The 16,541-nt window shown below is 57.4% G+C and overlaps 1 protein-coding gene across 4 annotated transcripts; it reads left to right on the top strand.

The window, feature by feature from the left end:
• The first annotated feature begins 279 nt into the window (after window positions 1–279).
• On the top strand, window positions 280–16,097 carry KCTD15 (potassium channel tetramerization domain containing 15). 4 transcript variants are annotated; one of them, XM_032486189.1, is made up of 8 exons: window positions 284–409; window positions 452–489; window positions 2,083–2,181; window positions 3,783–3,875; window positions 4,517–4,692; window positions 9,686–9,830; window positions 12,084–12,389; window positions 13,563–16,097. In XM_032486189.1, exons 4-8 carry the CDS (start codon window positions 3,810–3,812, stop codon window positions 13,719–13,721), a joined length of 852 nt encoding a protein of 283 aa, XP_032342080.1. In that variant the 5' UTR covers window positions 284–409; window positions 452–489; window positions 2,083–2,181; window positions 3,783–3,809; the 3' UTR covers window positions 13,722–16,097. The 4 variants fall into 4 exon arrangements, with proteins under 4 accessions (XP_032342078.1, XP_032342080.1, XP_006193863.1 ...); XM_032486187.1 differs by having other exon boundaries at window positions 280–489; window positions 2,086–2,181; window positions 13,563–15,109; XM_006193801.3 differs by lacking the exons at window positions 284–409; window positions 452–489 and adding an exon at window positions 1,762–1,783 and having other exon boundaries at window positions 2,086–2,181; window positions 13,563–16,092.
• Window positions 16,098–16,541: the final 444 nt, after the last annotated feature.

The following is a 16,541-nucleotide window of genomic DNA, read 5'->3' as shown; positions in this document are numbered from 1 at the left end:
GTGGCCGCGCGCTCCCGCTCGCGCGCGCCGCGCTGGGTAATTGGGAGCCGGATCGCTGCCCTTTGCGTCCGGGCTCAGCCGCGTCGGTGCGCGGGCTACCGGCTGGGGTGGGGGCTGGTTTTCTCGCCGGCCATCGGGGAAGGCCGCTGGAGAGAGGGGAGGGAGGACAGGGGGTGGGAGCGGCGGGAGGGCAGCCGGAGAGCGGCGCGAAGAGGAGGCGGCGGCGGCGGCCGCGAGGAGGGGAGGAGGCGAGGGGAGGGCGGGGAGGGGAGGCCCCGGCGCGCCGCGCCGCGAGGGGCCGCGCGAAGCTGGGGCCAGGCCGGGAGGGGTGCGGGGAGGGTTGGGACCGAGAGAGAAAGTAACTCCAGGACGAGACCGGAGCGTCTCGCGCCGCGGGCACAGGCGGCGTGGCTGCGCCCGGCGCCCGAGACCGGCGGCTGCGGGGGGCGGGGGCTGCGCCCGAGACCGCTCCGCCGCTCCCGCTCCAACGTAAGCCCGGCGCGGGCGCCACCGTTCAGCGATGCGCACCCCTGTCCCTAACGTGGCTGCGACGCCCAGAAAGTCGCCCAGCCGGGATTCGGACCTGGGCAGGGGCGGCTGCTTTGTCCCGGTGCAGGGCGGCGGGGACTGGCGGAGCGGGGGCACCTAGCACAAAGGCCTGGCGTGGGAGGGGGGGATTGCCCACGTGGGCAGGCCCTGGCCCCGGGTGGACCCTACCCACGCGGGCAGGCAGCGAGCTTCCTGCCGCGTGGGGCGGGGTGGGGGTGGGGGGTGTTCAGGTCCTGGCACACGGGCCTCAGTGCAGGGCCGGCGAGTATCCGGGGTCAGAGCCCGGCTCCCGGAGCTGGGGCTTTGGGCTGACTGGGCCCAGCTTGGTGTCCAAGTCAGAGAGAGAAAAGGTCTCCAGCGGGACAGATGTGCGTCCTCTGCCGCCCACCCGCGAGTCCGAATTGGAGCGGGAGGGGCTGGCGCGCTGCTGGTCGTGCCAAGCGCGCGGGATCTAGAGCCCCAGGGGGGCACCTGGGAGACGTGATCGCCCCTCGGGAACCCCGCTGCCCGCGGGCATCCCCGGATCTGGACCGCGCACCGCATACACTCGCAAACAGCCCCCTCCCCCGGAGCTGGAGCGTGCTTCCCTCCCTCGTCCCCCACCCCTGACTGCAGAAAGATAAGCTTCAAATTTTCACTCCGTGTCTCATATGTGCCTGAAGGTATTTAACTGCACGAGTGAATAACAGCATTAGTTTCAATTTCTTTTTAATCCCTGCAACAATAAACTTTGAGAACAAAAGCGCTTTTACGTCCTTAATTAGGCGAGCTTCCCATCTGTGGTCTCTAAGTGTCTGCCTCTTGATTTAACTTTGTCCTCCGCCCCGCCCCTGCCGCACACCCCTCCCGGTCCTGCCAGGCGCTTTGGGTTGCGCGGCCACCCCCGCCCCGCGGCGCCGCCGGCCTGGGCCCAGCAAGCTCCCGCCGCCCCGAAGTTCACATCGGCTGGCGGGCTCCGTGGCTGGGCTGGCGCGCGCCAGGTGGCCCGCCCGCCTTCCTCCTGGCCCACCCTCTGGACAGTTCTGCAGGCCCCTGGCGCCCGGGGCGCAGAGCTGAAGGGAGCTCTCGAGGCGCCTTCTGTTTACCTTTTATGGTTAAAATAACAGCTTAGCAAAGAAGCGACTTCACGAAGAAGCGATTTAGTGAAATCGTCTCAAGCTGCCGCAGCTCAGCCAGTTTAATCACCCCCAGAGAGCTGAACAACTGCGAGCACAATGGGACACAAAATCATTTTGTGTGTAAATGAGCGTGGCATTCTGCTCGCTTCCCTCTGCTCGGGCGGGCGGGGCTCGGCGGCGGGCGGGCACGGGACCCGGGGCTCCCGCCGCAGCTTGGAGAAGCGGGTCAGTACCCAGCCAGTCTGGAAACCCGTGGGCGGTGGAGTACACTACCGCCGAGGCCCCCGCAACAGGCGGTTTGGCCAAGCCTCGGGAGGGCGGTGGCGCGCTGGGGTTGGGGTGGTGGGTTTGATGCTGGTGTTGACGGAATGAACTTGTGTCTCTTCCCGCACCCACTTTATGCTTCTGACCTCAGCAGTGGTCTCTGGGAAAGGGTCGTTGTCCAGCACAGATGCGTTTGTCGGAGAAAGCAGTGGAGGTTCGAGTCAAGGCGTACAGCCTGGGGCTTCCAATGGTGAGTTTCTGGTTTGCCGTGAACCTCGGTTGGGCTTGCAATGGAAAAGCGGCTGGGTGAGAACAGGATGGAGCAGCTGTTGTGATGGGTACTGGGTGTTAAATGTCACTCCTGAGTAGTGTCCGGATAGTAGGGAAAACATTGTGCAGTCCGCTTTGATAGAATTTCCATCGGAATTTCTTCCAGCACAGTTTATCCTCAGTGTGGCTTTCCTTCTGACTCCTCCCCCAGCATTGCCTCCCCGGACAGGATAACCTATTCCTGAGATATATTTTGGTTGCTCAGAACTTCCTTGAGATAAGTGACCTGGTTTTCTTTTTTGAGCTTGTTGGGGACCCCACACTGTCTGCTAATAGCAGCCCCCACCCCAGTTTCCTGTCAGAGAACTTGTCAGGACACCGAGGGCAGACCAGATGCTAGGAGAGTGACCTGACTTAAACTGGCAGGATTTAATTCTCATTGGACCTTGGTCCAGGTTTTAGAATTGGATGTTGAATTTCAAGGCACAAAGTCAATCCTTGAGGGAGGTTGGGGGTAAACCTGCAAGAGATAAGTCCAGGTTCGCCGTGTGGAAGACAGTGGGGGAGTGGGGAGGGGATGCTATTGGCCTGTGCAAACCTCCCCCAGCCCCATGAGACAGCCCCAAGTCAGCGGAAGGGGCTGCTTAGACCTGCTCTTCTCCAGCTCTCTGCATAGGACCTGCAGAGCATCCTCAGGCAGCTTCTAGAAACTGTGGGACAATCTTATTTCAGGTGTTTGTGGCACAGAGAGTCGCCGAGTTACTAGGGAGGAGCAGGAGAAAGGGTTCATTAGCTGGCTGCTGCCTCCTGGCCAGCTCACTAATGCCTTGGGGGTGTGATCCCAAAGGGATCTGGAATACATTAGGCATCAACAAGACCATTCTGGGGGGCCTGGGGAGAAACTGCAGAGGTACAGGCTGGGCAAACAAAGACAAGTTTTCCTCCCAAAGGAGCCACAGGGGAGCGGTGGCTTCCTCAGTGACTTTCACTCTTCCCTGTGCTCTGGCTTCTGCTGGAAGAGGCGTCTCTGTGTCTGGCCAGTTACACGCTACCCCTGAAACATCGCAGAGACAGTGTTCAGAGAGGTCCTGGGGCTCCCCAGCCCATAGAGGGTGGGGGATCCTCTCTGAAATGTGGTCCCCAGTGTTCTCTGCTGAAGCAAGGAGACACGCTTGGTAAAATGGCTCTAAACCAAAATACCAAGAAAATCTGATTTGTTCTGAAACATTTTGGGGCAATAATGGTGAGCATATGTTTCAGTACTGTCATTAGCTGAATTAACAGGCGTGGAGCTGCCCTGGAAACACGTGTGTGAGTGTGTGTGCGTTACATGCATGTATGTGTGTGTGTAAGTAATCTATCGCCCGGAGGCTTTGGGGGGCTTTTGCTTTGGGGTAGGGGGACGGGCTAGTGGCAGGGGGGGGGGGTGCGAATCTGGAGAGGGCTGGGTGGTAGGGCATGGGGTCCCAGAAAGCATGTGCAGAAAGGTCGATTGTGAGCATCTTTGACTCTCTGGGAGATAACGGCGTCCATCACTACTGAGGAGTAAGTCCTGTCTGGTTTTTCCTGTGCTTCCCACAGATACTCTGGGCAGAGATGGAAGCCTAGATGCCTCACCGCAAGGAGCGGCCGAGCGGGTCCTCACTTCACACCCACGGCAGCACTGGCACCGCGGTGAGAGCCAGCAGGGTGGGCTGGGTCAGGGGCTGGTGTGCCCTTCTTTGCCTGCTTCCTGAGCGCCTGCTCACTGGCTGCCCTTCCTCGCAGCCGCAGCTGTGGCCTTCGAGAGACGGCTGTTGACTGGCTGTACGATTATGTATTTTTTTTTTGAAACAAAAATGCTCTTAATTTGATGTGAAATTTACTACATGTATAAAACTCAACGCCTTAGGTGCTGAGGAAGTCACTAATTTAGAGGTGTCTCGTTACTGAGACAAACTTGCAAAAACCCCTGAATCCCAATTCACAAATTGGTGATTCGTTTGTCAGGGGATATTTCACATCTAACACATAAGCCCGCGACCTTTAATTAGAATTTTGCAGTTTGTTTTATGCCCCTGGAGGCTGACACCTTGAAAAATTTTTTTTTCTTGATTTCTTATTGCTAATAAGCATCTTCCTTGTTCCCTCTGGTACTTGGAAGAAGATGATGCAAATACACTTAATTACAGTGGTGGCCATAATTTGTCAGCTGAATATGTGATCAGGCACAGGCAGAAGTGATCTGATTAGATCTGTGATCACAGTGGCAATAAAGGGGAGTCCCTAGCTCTGTCGTGGAGAAACCCTTGTTTTTGCCTTGTTTCCACCTCCAGGAGGGAGGAAGCATGTCCCGGTTGTCTCTCACCCGGTCGCCTGTGTCTCCCCTGGCCGCCCAGGGGATCCCACTGCCCGCCCAGCTCACTAAGTCCAACGCACCTGTGCACATAGACGTGGGCGGTCACATGTACACCAGCAGCCTGGCCACGCTCACCAAGTACCCTGACTCCAGGTAAGAGCCAAGCCCCTCGGAGCACTGGGGTGGGCTGGGGTGACAGGCAGCATCCACAGCCTGCTGCCAGCCGACATGCGGGGCTCTCCACCTGCTCCCAGACTTGGGCAATCAGAGTTTAGGGGGCCAAGTCTGCCTGTTGAAGGCTGCTTTGCACAGGGACTCATGACCCCGAGCTGGTGGCATTGGTTGCACTAGGCATAGGTGGAGCTCCTGGCCCACTGGCAGAGGCCCCTTTTCAGAGCGAGCCCCACCTGAAACTGGCCAGCAGCTGGCTGGGGAATCTCATGTACCTTCAGGTTCCCCTGGAGCGAGACTCAGGCCTGGCCTCTGCAGGGGATCATTTGTGAGCAATGCTATGTGCTTCCCCGAGTCGTGTTGGGGAGAAATCTTTAATCCTGTTTCCTAGTCTAACACTTGGGAAAGTACATAAGGGGAAGGATGGAGGGGAGCTGCGATTTGTCATCTTTGGGTGGCCACTGCAGACCCTAAGGGCCAGCAGCAGGCTCCCAGGGGAGGCGGGGGTTGCAGTGACTGGCTAGGAATCCCAGGATGTTCCGGGATACACACAGCTCTGGATAAGCATGAGCCTCATCCCGCCATTAGCGGGCAAAGCGTCTCTGAGCAGGACCCTCCCTACAGGGAGCTTTACACTCTGCCGAGCTCCCTGGTGCTCCTGACTCCAGGGCCCGTCTGTGGGAGGCGCCGGCACTAGTGCCTCTCCTGCTTTGGCCTCTCCAGCGTTTCTCTCCTAGGGGCAGACCTGGTTTCCCCACTGGCATGTAGCACCAGGGCTGACCGGAGGTGGGATGGGTCTCTGAGCATCTCCTGGAGGTGATGCAGTGTGCTGCTTGCTGAGCCCATGATTGCTTAGTGCTCTTGGTTGAGCGAGGTACTGCCAAGGGCTGGCAGTAGGAGGGCCAAGGCTGCAGGGCATCACCTCCTGTTTTAGACATTTAAAATAAAAAGAGGAGTTAATTAATCCCCCAGATACTGAGGGAGCCTCTCTGGGAAGCTTTCTGATCTGGCTGTCTTGTTTGCTGGTGTGGTTGCTCAGAGCATGGACTCATAGTGTGTGGTGGTGGCTGCTTTGGGAGCTCATTGGCGGCCAGGGTGGTGCCCTCCAGGGAGGCGGAGGGCTCCCTGGAGGAGGGACCGCTGGAGGCAGATGCAGCATCTGGTTCAGAATTTGGGGAGTTGGGCACTGGTTGGCGGTTGGAGCTTTATTCCCTCAGCCCAACAGGCTAGGCCCGGGGCACTTGTGGCCTGGGGGCCTCCGGGGGGTGTAGCAGTCAGGAGGCCACGTCAGCCGCGTCGGCCTGTCACTTGCTGGCTGGCAGAACCCTGTCTAGGATGGGAGATGGATTCTGCTTATTTAATTTCAATTTTGCCTTCTGCGGCATTCCTTCGTTGTTTGAGATAGATCATCTCTTAATCGGTTGACGACGTTTGCGAGTGAAATTCATAAAACCCTTGCCCACAACCTCTCTGAAGAGTGTTTCCTGAAATCAGACACTTGCCTTCCTGGAGTCATCACAGCCCAGGCCTGCGGGGAAGGGCCTCCTCATTCTGTCTCCAGGCTGCTGCCTGGAGCAGGGCAGGCAGGGGGCGGCCCTCCCCTCCCAGACCCACAGGGCAGCCCACCCTCGCCCATCCTCCTGCTCTGCCGTGGGGCAGGCCCTCTGGCCAGGGAGCTGAGGCCTCTGGTGGCCCCATGACCTGGCATGTGGGACCCTCCCCCGGCAGGATGTGCCCAGAGGGGGTGGCGGTCTGCATTCTTTCCCGGGGCTGGGCCTTGAGATGAATCTGTTGTTCTGCCTGGATGGCTTCCAGCTCACAGGAGAGCTGCTTCCCAGGCCTGAAGCTTCAGCCTGGAGGCCAGGGGGATGATGTGACCAGGAGGACAGTCAGGACAGTGGGTCAAGCCAGGCCTGAGTAGTGAGTTGGGCAGCTGGGCTGGCAAGAGCCCCTCGGGTCTCTCTTGTCCTTCTTTGAGTGAATCATTAAAATTAAAAAAACTTTTTTAGTAATTCTAGAAACAAAGATCAGCCCCTCATCCAGTGTCACTGATACATGAGTCACCTGGAGATGGAGAATTAAGTATGTCAAGGTCACCTGGGGGATTTGAGATGTCAGCAGTCCCACGCTGGGCAGTGCTGTGAGACCCGGGGGCTCATGTCCCCACGCCCTTGGGTCCCTGTGCCTGCAGAGCTGTGTCTGGGCTTCGGGTTCTTGGCAGGGCAGCATGGCTCCGATGCAGGCAGCTCCAGGGGGTGCCGCTGCTGGGCGGCCCTGGAACAGCACGGCTGCCCGGGGCTGGCAGTGGCCTCCCTGGGTCTGCCACCTCACTTGCTGGATGTCATTTAACTGCTGCCATCACAGCCCCACACTGGCGTCCGTCCCCTCTGTACAAGCAACAAATTAAGATGTCTAGGAGCTTCAGGACTAATAAAACCTTCCATTGAAGCAGCCAGGAAATTGGCCCCAAAGCTTAAAAAGGAAGAAAAGAAAAAGAAGACACCTGCGGTAAGAACTGGCCAGCTTCTTCCATGGAAGACTTCTAAAGTTGACATCCCAAACCTGCAGCCTCCCTCAGAGGGTGGCCTGGGGTGGAGACTGACTCTTAAGAGATCGCACAAGAATTGGGAGGTCCCTTTGTGGTGACTGTCCTCACCTTCCCTCCAGCTGCTCACATCTTTGATAGCCTCAGAGCCCGAGGGCGTGAAAGGCCTTAGTCTGTGAAGAGACACGGAACCCTGGAAAGACCTAGAACCAGCCTGTCCTGAAATGAAGCAAGTTGAGAACACTCTAGCCTTGGACCGATAAGGCAGCATAGAACCAGGCAGCCCTGGAATGTGGGGGGCCGGCAGGCCTCTGGACCGAGAGGACGGTCTGGAGCTTCAGAGCCTGATGTCAGGGATTTGCAGCACAGCCAGGCCTAGAACTCTGCTTGCTGCCCAGAGTGCTTGCGCTCCACCAGGAAGGGTAGAGAAAATTCTGCAGGGAATCTGGGGCTTCAGACTTGCTGACTTACCCTGTGGATGTGGCTCTTACTTCTTCCTGCTGATGCCATGTAGGGCCCTCAGCTGTCAGCTGGTGACGGCCCCATGGCACCTGGCAGCCTTGCTCAGGCCCACCTGTCTCCAGCGAAGCTGGGCGGCCCTTATCCTGACATCTGAATGCCCAAGCTCCGCTGAGGTTCTGTCTTGGGGAGTTTGACAGCTGGAATAGGCTGTGTCCCCCAGGATTGTCGTCACCAGGCCTGGGGGGTTGATCGGGCTCCAGGGCCTTTGGAGCTCTGAGATGAGTTGTATCTGGGTGCCTGCAGCACTGGTCCCACAGGCTGGGGCCTCCGCCCCTCCCCGCAGGCTCTGACCTGCTCATGCCCATCTCTGAGGCATCCTTGCCCTTTCTGCGGGGCTACTGGGGCATGTCCCCAGAGTGAGAACAGGTAGTCACTCCACACCCGGGCAGAGCGTGACGGCCTGATGCATGAGTGTGCCAGTACCCAGCGTGGAGGGTGTGTCGACAGGCAGCCCCGAGAGAGGCTGGGGGTGCTGTAACCCATCAGCTTCCGCCCAGCTCGTCGCCCTGGTGCACAGTGGTGGTGGCAGGGCCAGAGGAGCAGTGACTTGGAGTGGACAGAGGAGTGGGCGCTGGCAGAGGGGAGCGGGAGTGTTCCTGGGAGGTCCTCGCCAGTGCAGGCAGGGAGTGAGTGAGGGCACTAAGCATCGGCTTGCGCAGGCTGGGCTGGAAGATCTGGGCCCCAGATCTGGGCGACCCTTCTCCCAGGCTGTGCAGGGTCCCGCTGGGGAGGCCCATGGGGCCCTGCCTGCCGAAGCGTGTTGGGAGGTGCTGACCTCCCTTCTGTTCCCTTGGTGTCCTTGATGACTTGGTGGTTGTGTGTGACCCTAAAGTGTCCCCCTCTTGAGGAAATCCTGTCACTCCCCACCTGGGCCGGAGGTCTGCAGGGGAATTAGCCAAACCAGAGCCTGTGCCCTGGGCACTGGGGAGGCTGCAGCCCTGGCTCTGAGACCTGGTTTCTTCCTGGAGTGGAGAAAGCCAGATATCGGGGGCTCCCCAAGAGCTTCCTGCAGGTGTGTGTTTCTGTGTGAACTACTGCCCTTCAGAGGATGGGGTGCTACGACCTGCCTCCCCTCCCAGTCCACTCCCAGGTGTGCCCACATTCGTGCATGTGTGTGCACTGTTCTGTGTGCATCCACACTGGTGTGTGTGCACACACTGAGGGATGCGCGTGTGCGGCATGTGTGCCCATGTTCACATGGGTGTGTGCATATGGCTGCACACACACGCTGCCCCTGCTGTCTGCCTCTGTTCTCCCCTAGGGCTCTCTGAGTGCGAGGCGAGACTGGGTGGTTTGTCTCTGGGTTTGTCGAGTGTACACAGCCAGGCCTCTGGTGGACTCGTGTTGCCTGGTGTGTCCGTCACCTGGATGGGTCTGGGTCTGCCTGTGATTTGTGTGCTGCGAGAGGAGGGGACCCTGTGACCCTGTGCCTGCATCCAATGCTTGTTCACGTGGGATGGGGGAGATGGTTGTGTGTGACCCAAGAGTATCTGGGCAGGTCTACATGGGTTCACTGGGCATGTGGCTGTGTGTTGGAGTGTCTGATTGTCGGTGGGAGTTTCTAGGCGAGTCTGTCCGGCAAGGGTTTGTGTGCACGGGACAGCGTGGCTGTGTCTCACTATAGTCTTCCAGGCTTGTAACCTGCATTGGCCAGCGGGTGTGTACAGCTGGGTGTGTCTCTCTCTGCCTGTGGCTTGTAAGGGTAGGCGGGGTGTGTGCATGTGCTGGTTGCTGCACTGGTGGCCTGGCTGCCCCTGGCGTGTGCAGACATCCCTTTCAGGCCTGGTGTGATCTCAGGGTCACCTGTGTAAGGCCCCTTGCCCCTCTAGCAGGATGGGCCCTACGGATTGCAGGCGGGGCAGGTGGACCGGCCTTTCCATCTGACATCCCACCCTCCATGTCTCCCAGAATAAGCCGCCTCTTCAACGGCACCGAGCCCATCGTCCTGGACAGTTTGAAGCAACATTATTTCATCGACCGGGATGGGGAGATTTTCCGCTATGTCCTGAGCTTCCTGAGGACGTCGAAACTGCTGCTCCCGGATGACTTCAAGGTAAGTCCGCAGCCGGCGGCTCGCCTGCGCTGCCTGTGTGGTGGCATTACACAGGGGACGCTGTGACTTAATAAATGGACCCGCGGTTGTCATGGCAACCGTAAAAACTTAAACGATGAAGCCGAGGGCTAAATCAGTTTTTCTAAACTAATTTTGTTTTCTCACATTTTTAGCTTATTTATCAGGGTGTAACAACAATTAAGCAGTGGCAGTGGCGCTCACCCCAGTTTCATGTTTGTTGTGTTGAAGGGCTGGAGTTAGAGGTTCCCAAATTTTCCTTTTTGGCACTTTGCAGGGGAAAACCCTGATCCAAACCAAACACCCTTAAACAAGGTTCCCCCCAGGTCCCCAGGCGAGCCTGGATGGGGCAGCGGACGTGCTTCTTAGAGTCCTGCCTTGGTACTGGGCCCCTCACGGCACAGGGAGCCAGGAGGCAGGAACCCCAGGCCCAGGCTAAGCCCCAGCTCCAACCAGCAAATGTCCTTCCTTCTGGCACCCAGAGGACCCAATGGCCCTGGGGCTGTTTTATCTTTCATTCAGTTCAGATACTGGGAGCCAGCAACTGAAATCAGGCTGAACATGCGATGAAACACGAGGCAGACAGGGGTCCTGTCCCCATCATGGTTACAGTCCAGTAGGAAGATAGATATGGAACCAAAAAACACTTGGCTCCCACAGGGACAAACGCTTCAGAGAGGCAGAGGGTTCTGTGAGAGTGACCCATGGGGAACCTGGCCCCAGGGGGTTTGGAGGAAAGATGTGTCTCCGGTTAGTGATGGAGGATCGGGGACAAACAAGTGTGAAGGCTTCTGGGGGTGGGAAGTGGGGACAGCAAGGTGCCTTTTACATTCCACAACTGGAGGTGTCTGCCTGGGGCCTTATGAACCGGGAAGGGAAGAGCAGGAAGGAAGGCTGCTGTTCGGTGTCCTTGGCGGCCGGCTCCACGTTTGGTATTTTACCCTGAATGCAGTGGAAGGGTGGTGAGCAGGGGAATGACCATCAGATCTGCAGAGGATTAGACTCATGTTCAGGAAAAGGATGCAAAAGCCATGTGTGTGAATGGTTGGGGTTGGGGGCTCTCGAGGGTGCCTCTGGCTGTAGCTTGAGTCCTGAGTGGATGTGTAGGGACCCAGGGTAGGACAGGCTGAGGGGAGTGTGGCATCCCACTCCTGTGTGGAAAAGCTGGTGGGGCCTCCAGAGGAATGTTCTGGACTATGAGGAAAGACGTAGGGGTTGCTGGTTTGCAGATATTTAAAACTTCGAGTGGATGAGAGCAGAGGCCCAGCATGGGGCCCTGAGGAACCCATGTGGAGGGACGGATGGGTCCTTGACTGGTGACAGGGCCCAAGGAGGCTTCCCTAGGGGTGGCCCCAAAAGCTAGGGTCAGTCAGCAGGCGGCAGGACTTAGGGCCAGAGGGGTGGGCCTTCTTTGAGGGTCTCTTGCTTCTCCCCAGGGGTCCTCAGGCTCACCAGCTGGACTTGAGCTGAATGGCGTAAATCATGGGTTCTCAGCTACCCAGAGCTGGGGCAGTGTGGGTGGACCTGTGTTTGACCGGGGCAGGGGGCTGATATCAGGGCCTGAGGGACGGTTAGTGTGAGCCCGCCAGCCCAGGACTGGGCTGCTGGTGAGAGGTGGGTGTCCCCCCAGACACCCCCTCACACTGTCTGCTAGGGCAGGGGCCCATCTTCCTGTCCTTTAAGCCTCACCCCATCTCTGAGCTGGTTGTTTCCATCCATTTTACAGACGAAGAAACTGAGGCTCAGAAAAGGTCTCAAATAATGGTGTCGAAAGTCCAACCCCGGCAAAAAAAAGTGTTGTGCCTCCCTGCTGGGTAGTGAGCTCCTCCAGGGTGGGTGAGGACAGGGCTGCCCTGTGCCCAGCCCAGCTTCTCCTCTCAGAAAGCAGCAGGTCCCTTGGAAAAGGCACAGCCTGCGGCTCCTCCAGTCTAGCTTCCCAGCCTTTCCAGACGCTTCTCTCTGCTTCAGGGGGATGAAGCAACCGTCCATTGCTTGGGTCCAGATGGAAGGGCTCAGGGGGTCTGGCACAGGTGCACACCAGCCACTGCCCTGGGGGGAAGGCGAGACTCCTTGAGTTTGCACGCCTTCACAAGAGCATTATTTTTTCCATTGGTACAGTGGTGGTGTGTGTGTGTGTTGGGGTGGCGGAGGATTGCCGTCCCAGTGGAATTGTGATGGGTGCGGAGTTTGCAGGGCAGACCCCCACGCCCCGCACCCGTCCGCGCATGCCCGCAGGACTTCAGCCTGCTGTACGAGGAGGCGCGGTACTACCAGCTGCAGCCCATGGTGCGCGAGCTGGAGCGCTGGCAGCAGGAGCAGGAGCAGCGGCGCCGCAGCCGGGCCTGCGACTGCCTGGTGGTGCGCGTCACGCCGGACCTGGGTGAGCGGATCGCGCTCAGCGGCGAGAAGGCCCTCATCGAGGAGGTCTTCCCCGAGACCGGGGACGTCATGTGCAACTCAGTCAACGCCGGCTGGAACCAGGACCCCACGCACGTCATCCGCTTCCCGCTCAACGGCTACTGCCGGCTCAACTCGGTGCAGGTGAGGGCCCGCCCCTGCCGCCTCGCCCCTGCCTCCCCAAAGCCCTCAGGCAGCAGAGGGAGTTGGAGGGAGAGGCCCCATCCCTGAAATAGCGAGGCCCTCTGTGCCATCTTACAGAAAAGGCAACAATGTGTCGATGCATAATTTATGTCCTGCTCATAATTAAATGATGGCGCCTGGGGGATGGACTTAAAAAAATTGATCTGTGCTTTTTTTTTTTCCAAAAGGATGTTCTATAAAAATGGCCTAGAGTCTTTTTAACAAAGTGTGCTTCATTTGACACCCACAGTCTGACTTTGGATTCAAATTAAACCCAAGCAGTAGGAGCGGCAGGTCAGAGGCTGAGAATAGAGGTGGCCTTTCCTCATCTTGCTGACCTGGGGCTACCCGCACCCAAACAGCTGCCAGAGCGTTTCTGGACTGGCCTTACCCAGATGGGCCTGAGTCGGGAAGCCCCAGATGGCATGGAGACCCATTTTCCACCTGCTCTCCCAGACCTAAGAGCAGACTCCTATTTCAGGCTTGGGGCAGAGTAAACTTTGTGGGGAAAAGTTTCCCCGTGCACAGATTCCACAGGCTGTCCACCAGAACTTGCTAGTTGCAGGACACGGTGTCAGACACAGTGACCAGACCCCACCCTCACAGAGGCACAAACCCATGTGGACACAGAGACCTGCAGAGACTCAGAGAGGAGGACTCCTCTCCACGCTGAGCTCCCTCGAGCTGATGGGCCCCCAGGCCTCAAACCATCTGGGACTCACAGCTCAGGGAAGCAGGTGGCTGCCCCAAGGCTTGGGGCAGGGTCTCTATTACAGGGTCCTCGGGGGGGGGGGGGGCCTGGGACCGTGCATCTGGAGAGAGGGACAGGTTACACCAGAAAACAGGAGGGGCCCAAAGGCACTCTCTGCCTTCTTGCATCAAGGCTGTGGACCCCTGAGGGCAGCAGAGTGGTCACCCATCCAGGTCTGGTCACTTGAGGGGCCCCAGGGTCTGGCTGCTTCTGTCCTTTCAGCGGCAGCCAACTCGTGGCTCTGCTGGGACCTCTGTCAGTAAGCAAGACAGATTTTAACAGGAGAAGGCAGCTCGTCCAGGCTGGTACCCACCTGCCCACCAGACTAAGCCAGGCAGACTCTTGCAGCGGGACATCGCTGACCCTTGTTTCTTCCTCTGCAGGTTCTGGAGAGGCTGTTCCAGAGGGGTTTCATCGTGGCGGCGTCCTGCGGGGGTGGCGTGGACTCCTCCCAGTTCAGCGAGTATGTGCTTTGCCGGGAGGAGCGGCGGCCGCAGCCCACCCCGACTGCTGTCCGAATAAAGCAGGAGCCCCTGGACTAGGCCCTGCCTCAGTGCCCACCTGAGGCCCCTTGGCCCTGGGGACACGCCCCAGGGACCTGGAAACAGTGCTGGGGAGTTCTGCCGATGCCTGCTTAGCAGTGGGCGTGAGACTGAGGGTGGGGCTGGAGGGTTCAGTGCCTGCCCAGAGAGCCCCAGGGCCCTAGGTGTGTCATGGCAACAGAACGTGGGATGCTGGAGGCATGCCCACTGAAGGACTGTTGATGTGACCCAAAGATGCTGAGGTGGGAACTCCGCCACCAGTGGTCCAGGCCCCTCGGCTCCCCAGCTTGGTGCAGCATCCTTGAGGCTCCACGCCTGCCGAGGCAAGGTCAGCAGAAGACCCCCCCGGCCCACTCCAGAGGAGCCACCCATCCTTCTGCACATGCGCAGACTCTACTGGGTCTCCTTGCGTCAGAGATGGCTTATTTTTCTACAGTATTTAAGGCGGAAGTAACTAAGTGCGCAAGTCAGAGAGGCTGACAAGGACCAATGCTTCTTTATCTGGTGCTCAGCTCAATTGAACACGCAGCATGTCTGCATGGGTGGCAGAGCTGCTGGGCACTTGGGCCCAGGTGCCTGCAGAGCGGGGCTTGGAGACTTCTGGTCCCTGCTCTAGGTGCAGGTGCGGGGATGGCAGTGCCATAGGGGCTAAAGCTGGGCCCCCATGGGGGATGGGGCCGCAGGGATTGAGGTGGTGCTGGCATGGGGGATGGATGGCTCTGGAACCGTTTGAGACCCTACTTTTGCTGCCACCTGGGGCACAGGCCACACTTGTGAGTTACCTGACCTACTAATGCCCAGGGATCTTAGATTCCTATCTGTATGTACTCACACCTGGGCTCCCAGAGGAGTCTCTCCCCATCGGGACCAGCCATGGGGCCACACCGCATCCTTACCTCAGGAATGGGTCCCATGGTGAAGGGGCCCATCTGTCAGCATCCTCTGGGTCCCCAGCTCAGGAAGCCGTCCCCAGTTCTGATTTTCCCACACTCATATGCACACTGAATTTTAATTAAACTGTTGTTACCCTGACCTGCCAGTAAGACCCAGACACAGTCACACCTTGGGCTCTTGACCTGGATTCCAACGAGGACTGTCCCAGAGAGGTCCCCGCAGACCTGCTGCCTCCTGGAAGACAGGCCCAAAGATGGATACCCCCTGCCTTGCCACACTTCCCCTCTTGAGATGGCTCTTTCCCTGGGGTGGAGAAACCACAGAGAACTGCTGGGCGGGTGGAGCAATCTGGCCGGCACTGCCCCATGTACGATGCCTGTAGACTTGTATATGACTCCTTTAATATTGTAAAGATGCCGATGTACAATTGTCGTGTGTTTGTGTAAACACATCATGTTCCTAGTTCATGCCATAAATGATGCTATAAAGCGAAAGACTGAGGCTCCATCCTGTGCAGAAGCGGCAGCCAGGTCCCAGCGTTCGGTGCTGTGCAGGGAGGTTTGGGGTGGGATTCCTCCCTCGGTTCCTTCAGCTCAAATGAGGAAGAACCTGCAGTGGTAGCTGGGGGAGGGGCAGGGGTGAGGGTCCCGAGCTTGCTGTTATTTATTGCCTTTGGGTGTTTCCTTACCTTTGTGACCGTCCCCCTCTGGGCAGCACAGATTCTGAATTCTGCTTCACGGCCCCTAACCAGATGCAGGCTGGGGAAAGGCAGACAGAAGGTGTCCAGGGGCTTTTGAACCCAGTCCTCAATGTTTGTGACTTTCCCTTTCTCTGGTTTTTGGTGGAGGATGAGGTCCTCTTTAGAGCCCACGGAGCAGGAGGAGGAGGTCGCAGTCCAGGGCTCAGGCCAGAGAGGGGACCTGTAACCCACCCAAGCCCAGCACAAGACCTCAGTGCGGCTCATTCCAAGGGAAGGCGTTTGAACGTACTCACGTAGGCCTCCAATTTTAATCAGACTTTTTTGTATTTTTCTTGAAAGTCCTTATGCTCTAATGGGGATGATTTCCGGTGCTGGTAAGGGCCACTTCCACCTGCCCAGAGGACCTGAGCATAGCCACAAGGCCGCAAAGCAGACACCATCCCATCATACTCTCAAATTTGCTGGACAGACTTGCCAGCCTTCTGTGCTCAGCAACACGCCTACAGCTGGCACACGGGTATTTTGGCATCTGAGGTTCACATCTGAGAGGAGGAGAAAGGGTTGTGTTGATGAGAAGGGAAGTCTTGTGAAAGCTCAGTGCCTCGTGGGTTTATGGATTTTTCTAGTATGACAGCCAGTGCAGGTTGCCGATTGGTGGAGCCTCCCTAATGTTTTCAAGCAAACTATCTTTTTTGATTCAACCATTGTGCTTAAGAAAAAAAAAAAAAAAGAGTACCTTACTGAATGTTACTCTTAATTATTTCTTTACTAATTAAGTAAAATCAGGAAGTATGATTTCTACATAAACTAGGGAATTTCTAAATTTGTAAAGAAATACCATGTTCCCATAGTAAGGCTAAAATTCTAGGGTAGTCCCCATAAACAGTACGTACAAACATTTTTATACATCCTGGAATGAATATACTGTATTGTAAGTAATCTTTTGATCAGATACCAGCAGTATAAACGTTATTCTGCTCTTCGTAAGTTATTCTTGGTTCTAAGCAAGTGGACGGATAGCTGCACCAACGCTTCTCTCTTTCCCACCAGACCTCTCCCAGCGCGGGAGAGACCTTGGCAAAGCCAAAGCAAATGGCTTCAGCCACTGTCCTCGCACGGGGCCCAAAACCGGGTCACCACACTAATATCTTTTAAAAAGTGTTTTGTTTTTTTTTTAAAGCTACCACTTGACTGTGTTCCATAGCATAAATAAAGAATATTTTATA

The sequence above is a fragment of the Camelus ferus genome, chromosome 9 (assembly GCF_009834535.1).
Source record: "Camelus ferus isolate YT-003-E chromosome 9, BCGSAC_Cfer_1.0, whole genome shotgun sequence".
Classification (NCBI taxonomy): domain Eukaryota; kingdom Metazoa; phylum Chordata; class Mammalia; order Artiodactyla; family Camelidae; genus Camelus; species Camelus ferus.
This window is presented reverse-complemented; position numbering and strand designations above follow the sequence as displayed.

Coding starts and splice junctions, on each gene's coding strand:
- KCTD15 (XM_032486189.1), top strand. CDS start 3,810: ATGCCTCACCGCAAGGAGCGGCCGAGCGGGTCCTCACTTCACACCCAC. Junction 9,831..12,083: donor TGCTCCCGGATGACTTCAAG/GTAAGTCCGCAG, acceptor GCATGCCCGCAG/GACTTCAGCCTGCTGTACGA. Junction 12,390..13,562: donor GCCGGCTCAACTCGGTGCAG/GTGAGGGCCCGC, acceptor CTTCCTCTGCAG/GTTCTGGAGAGGCTGTTCCA.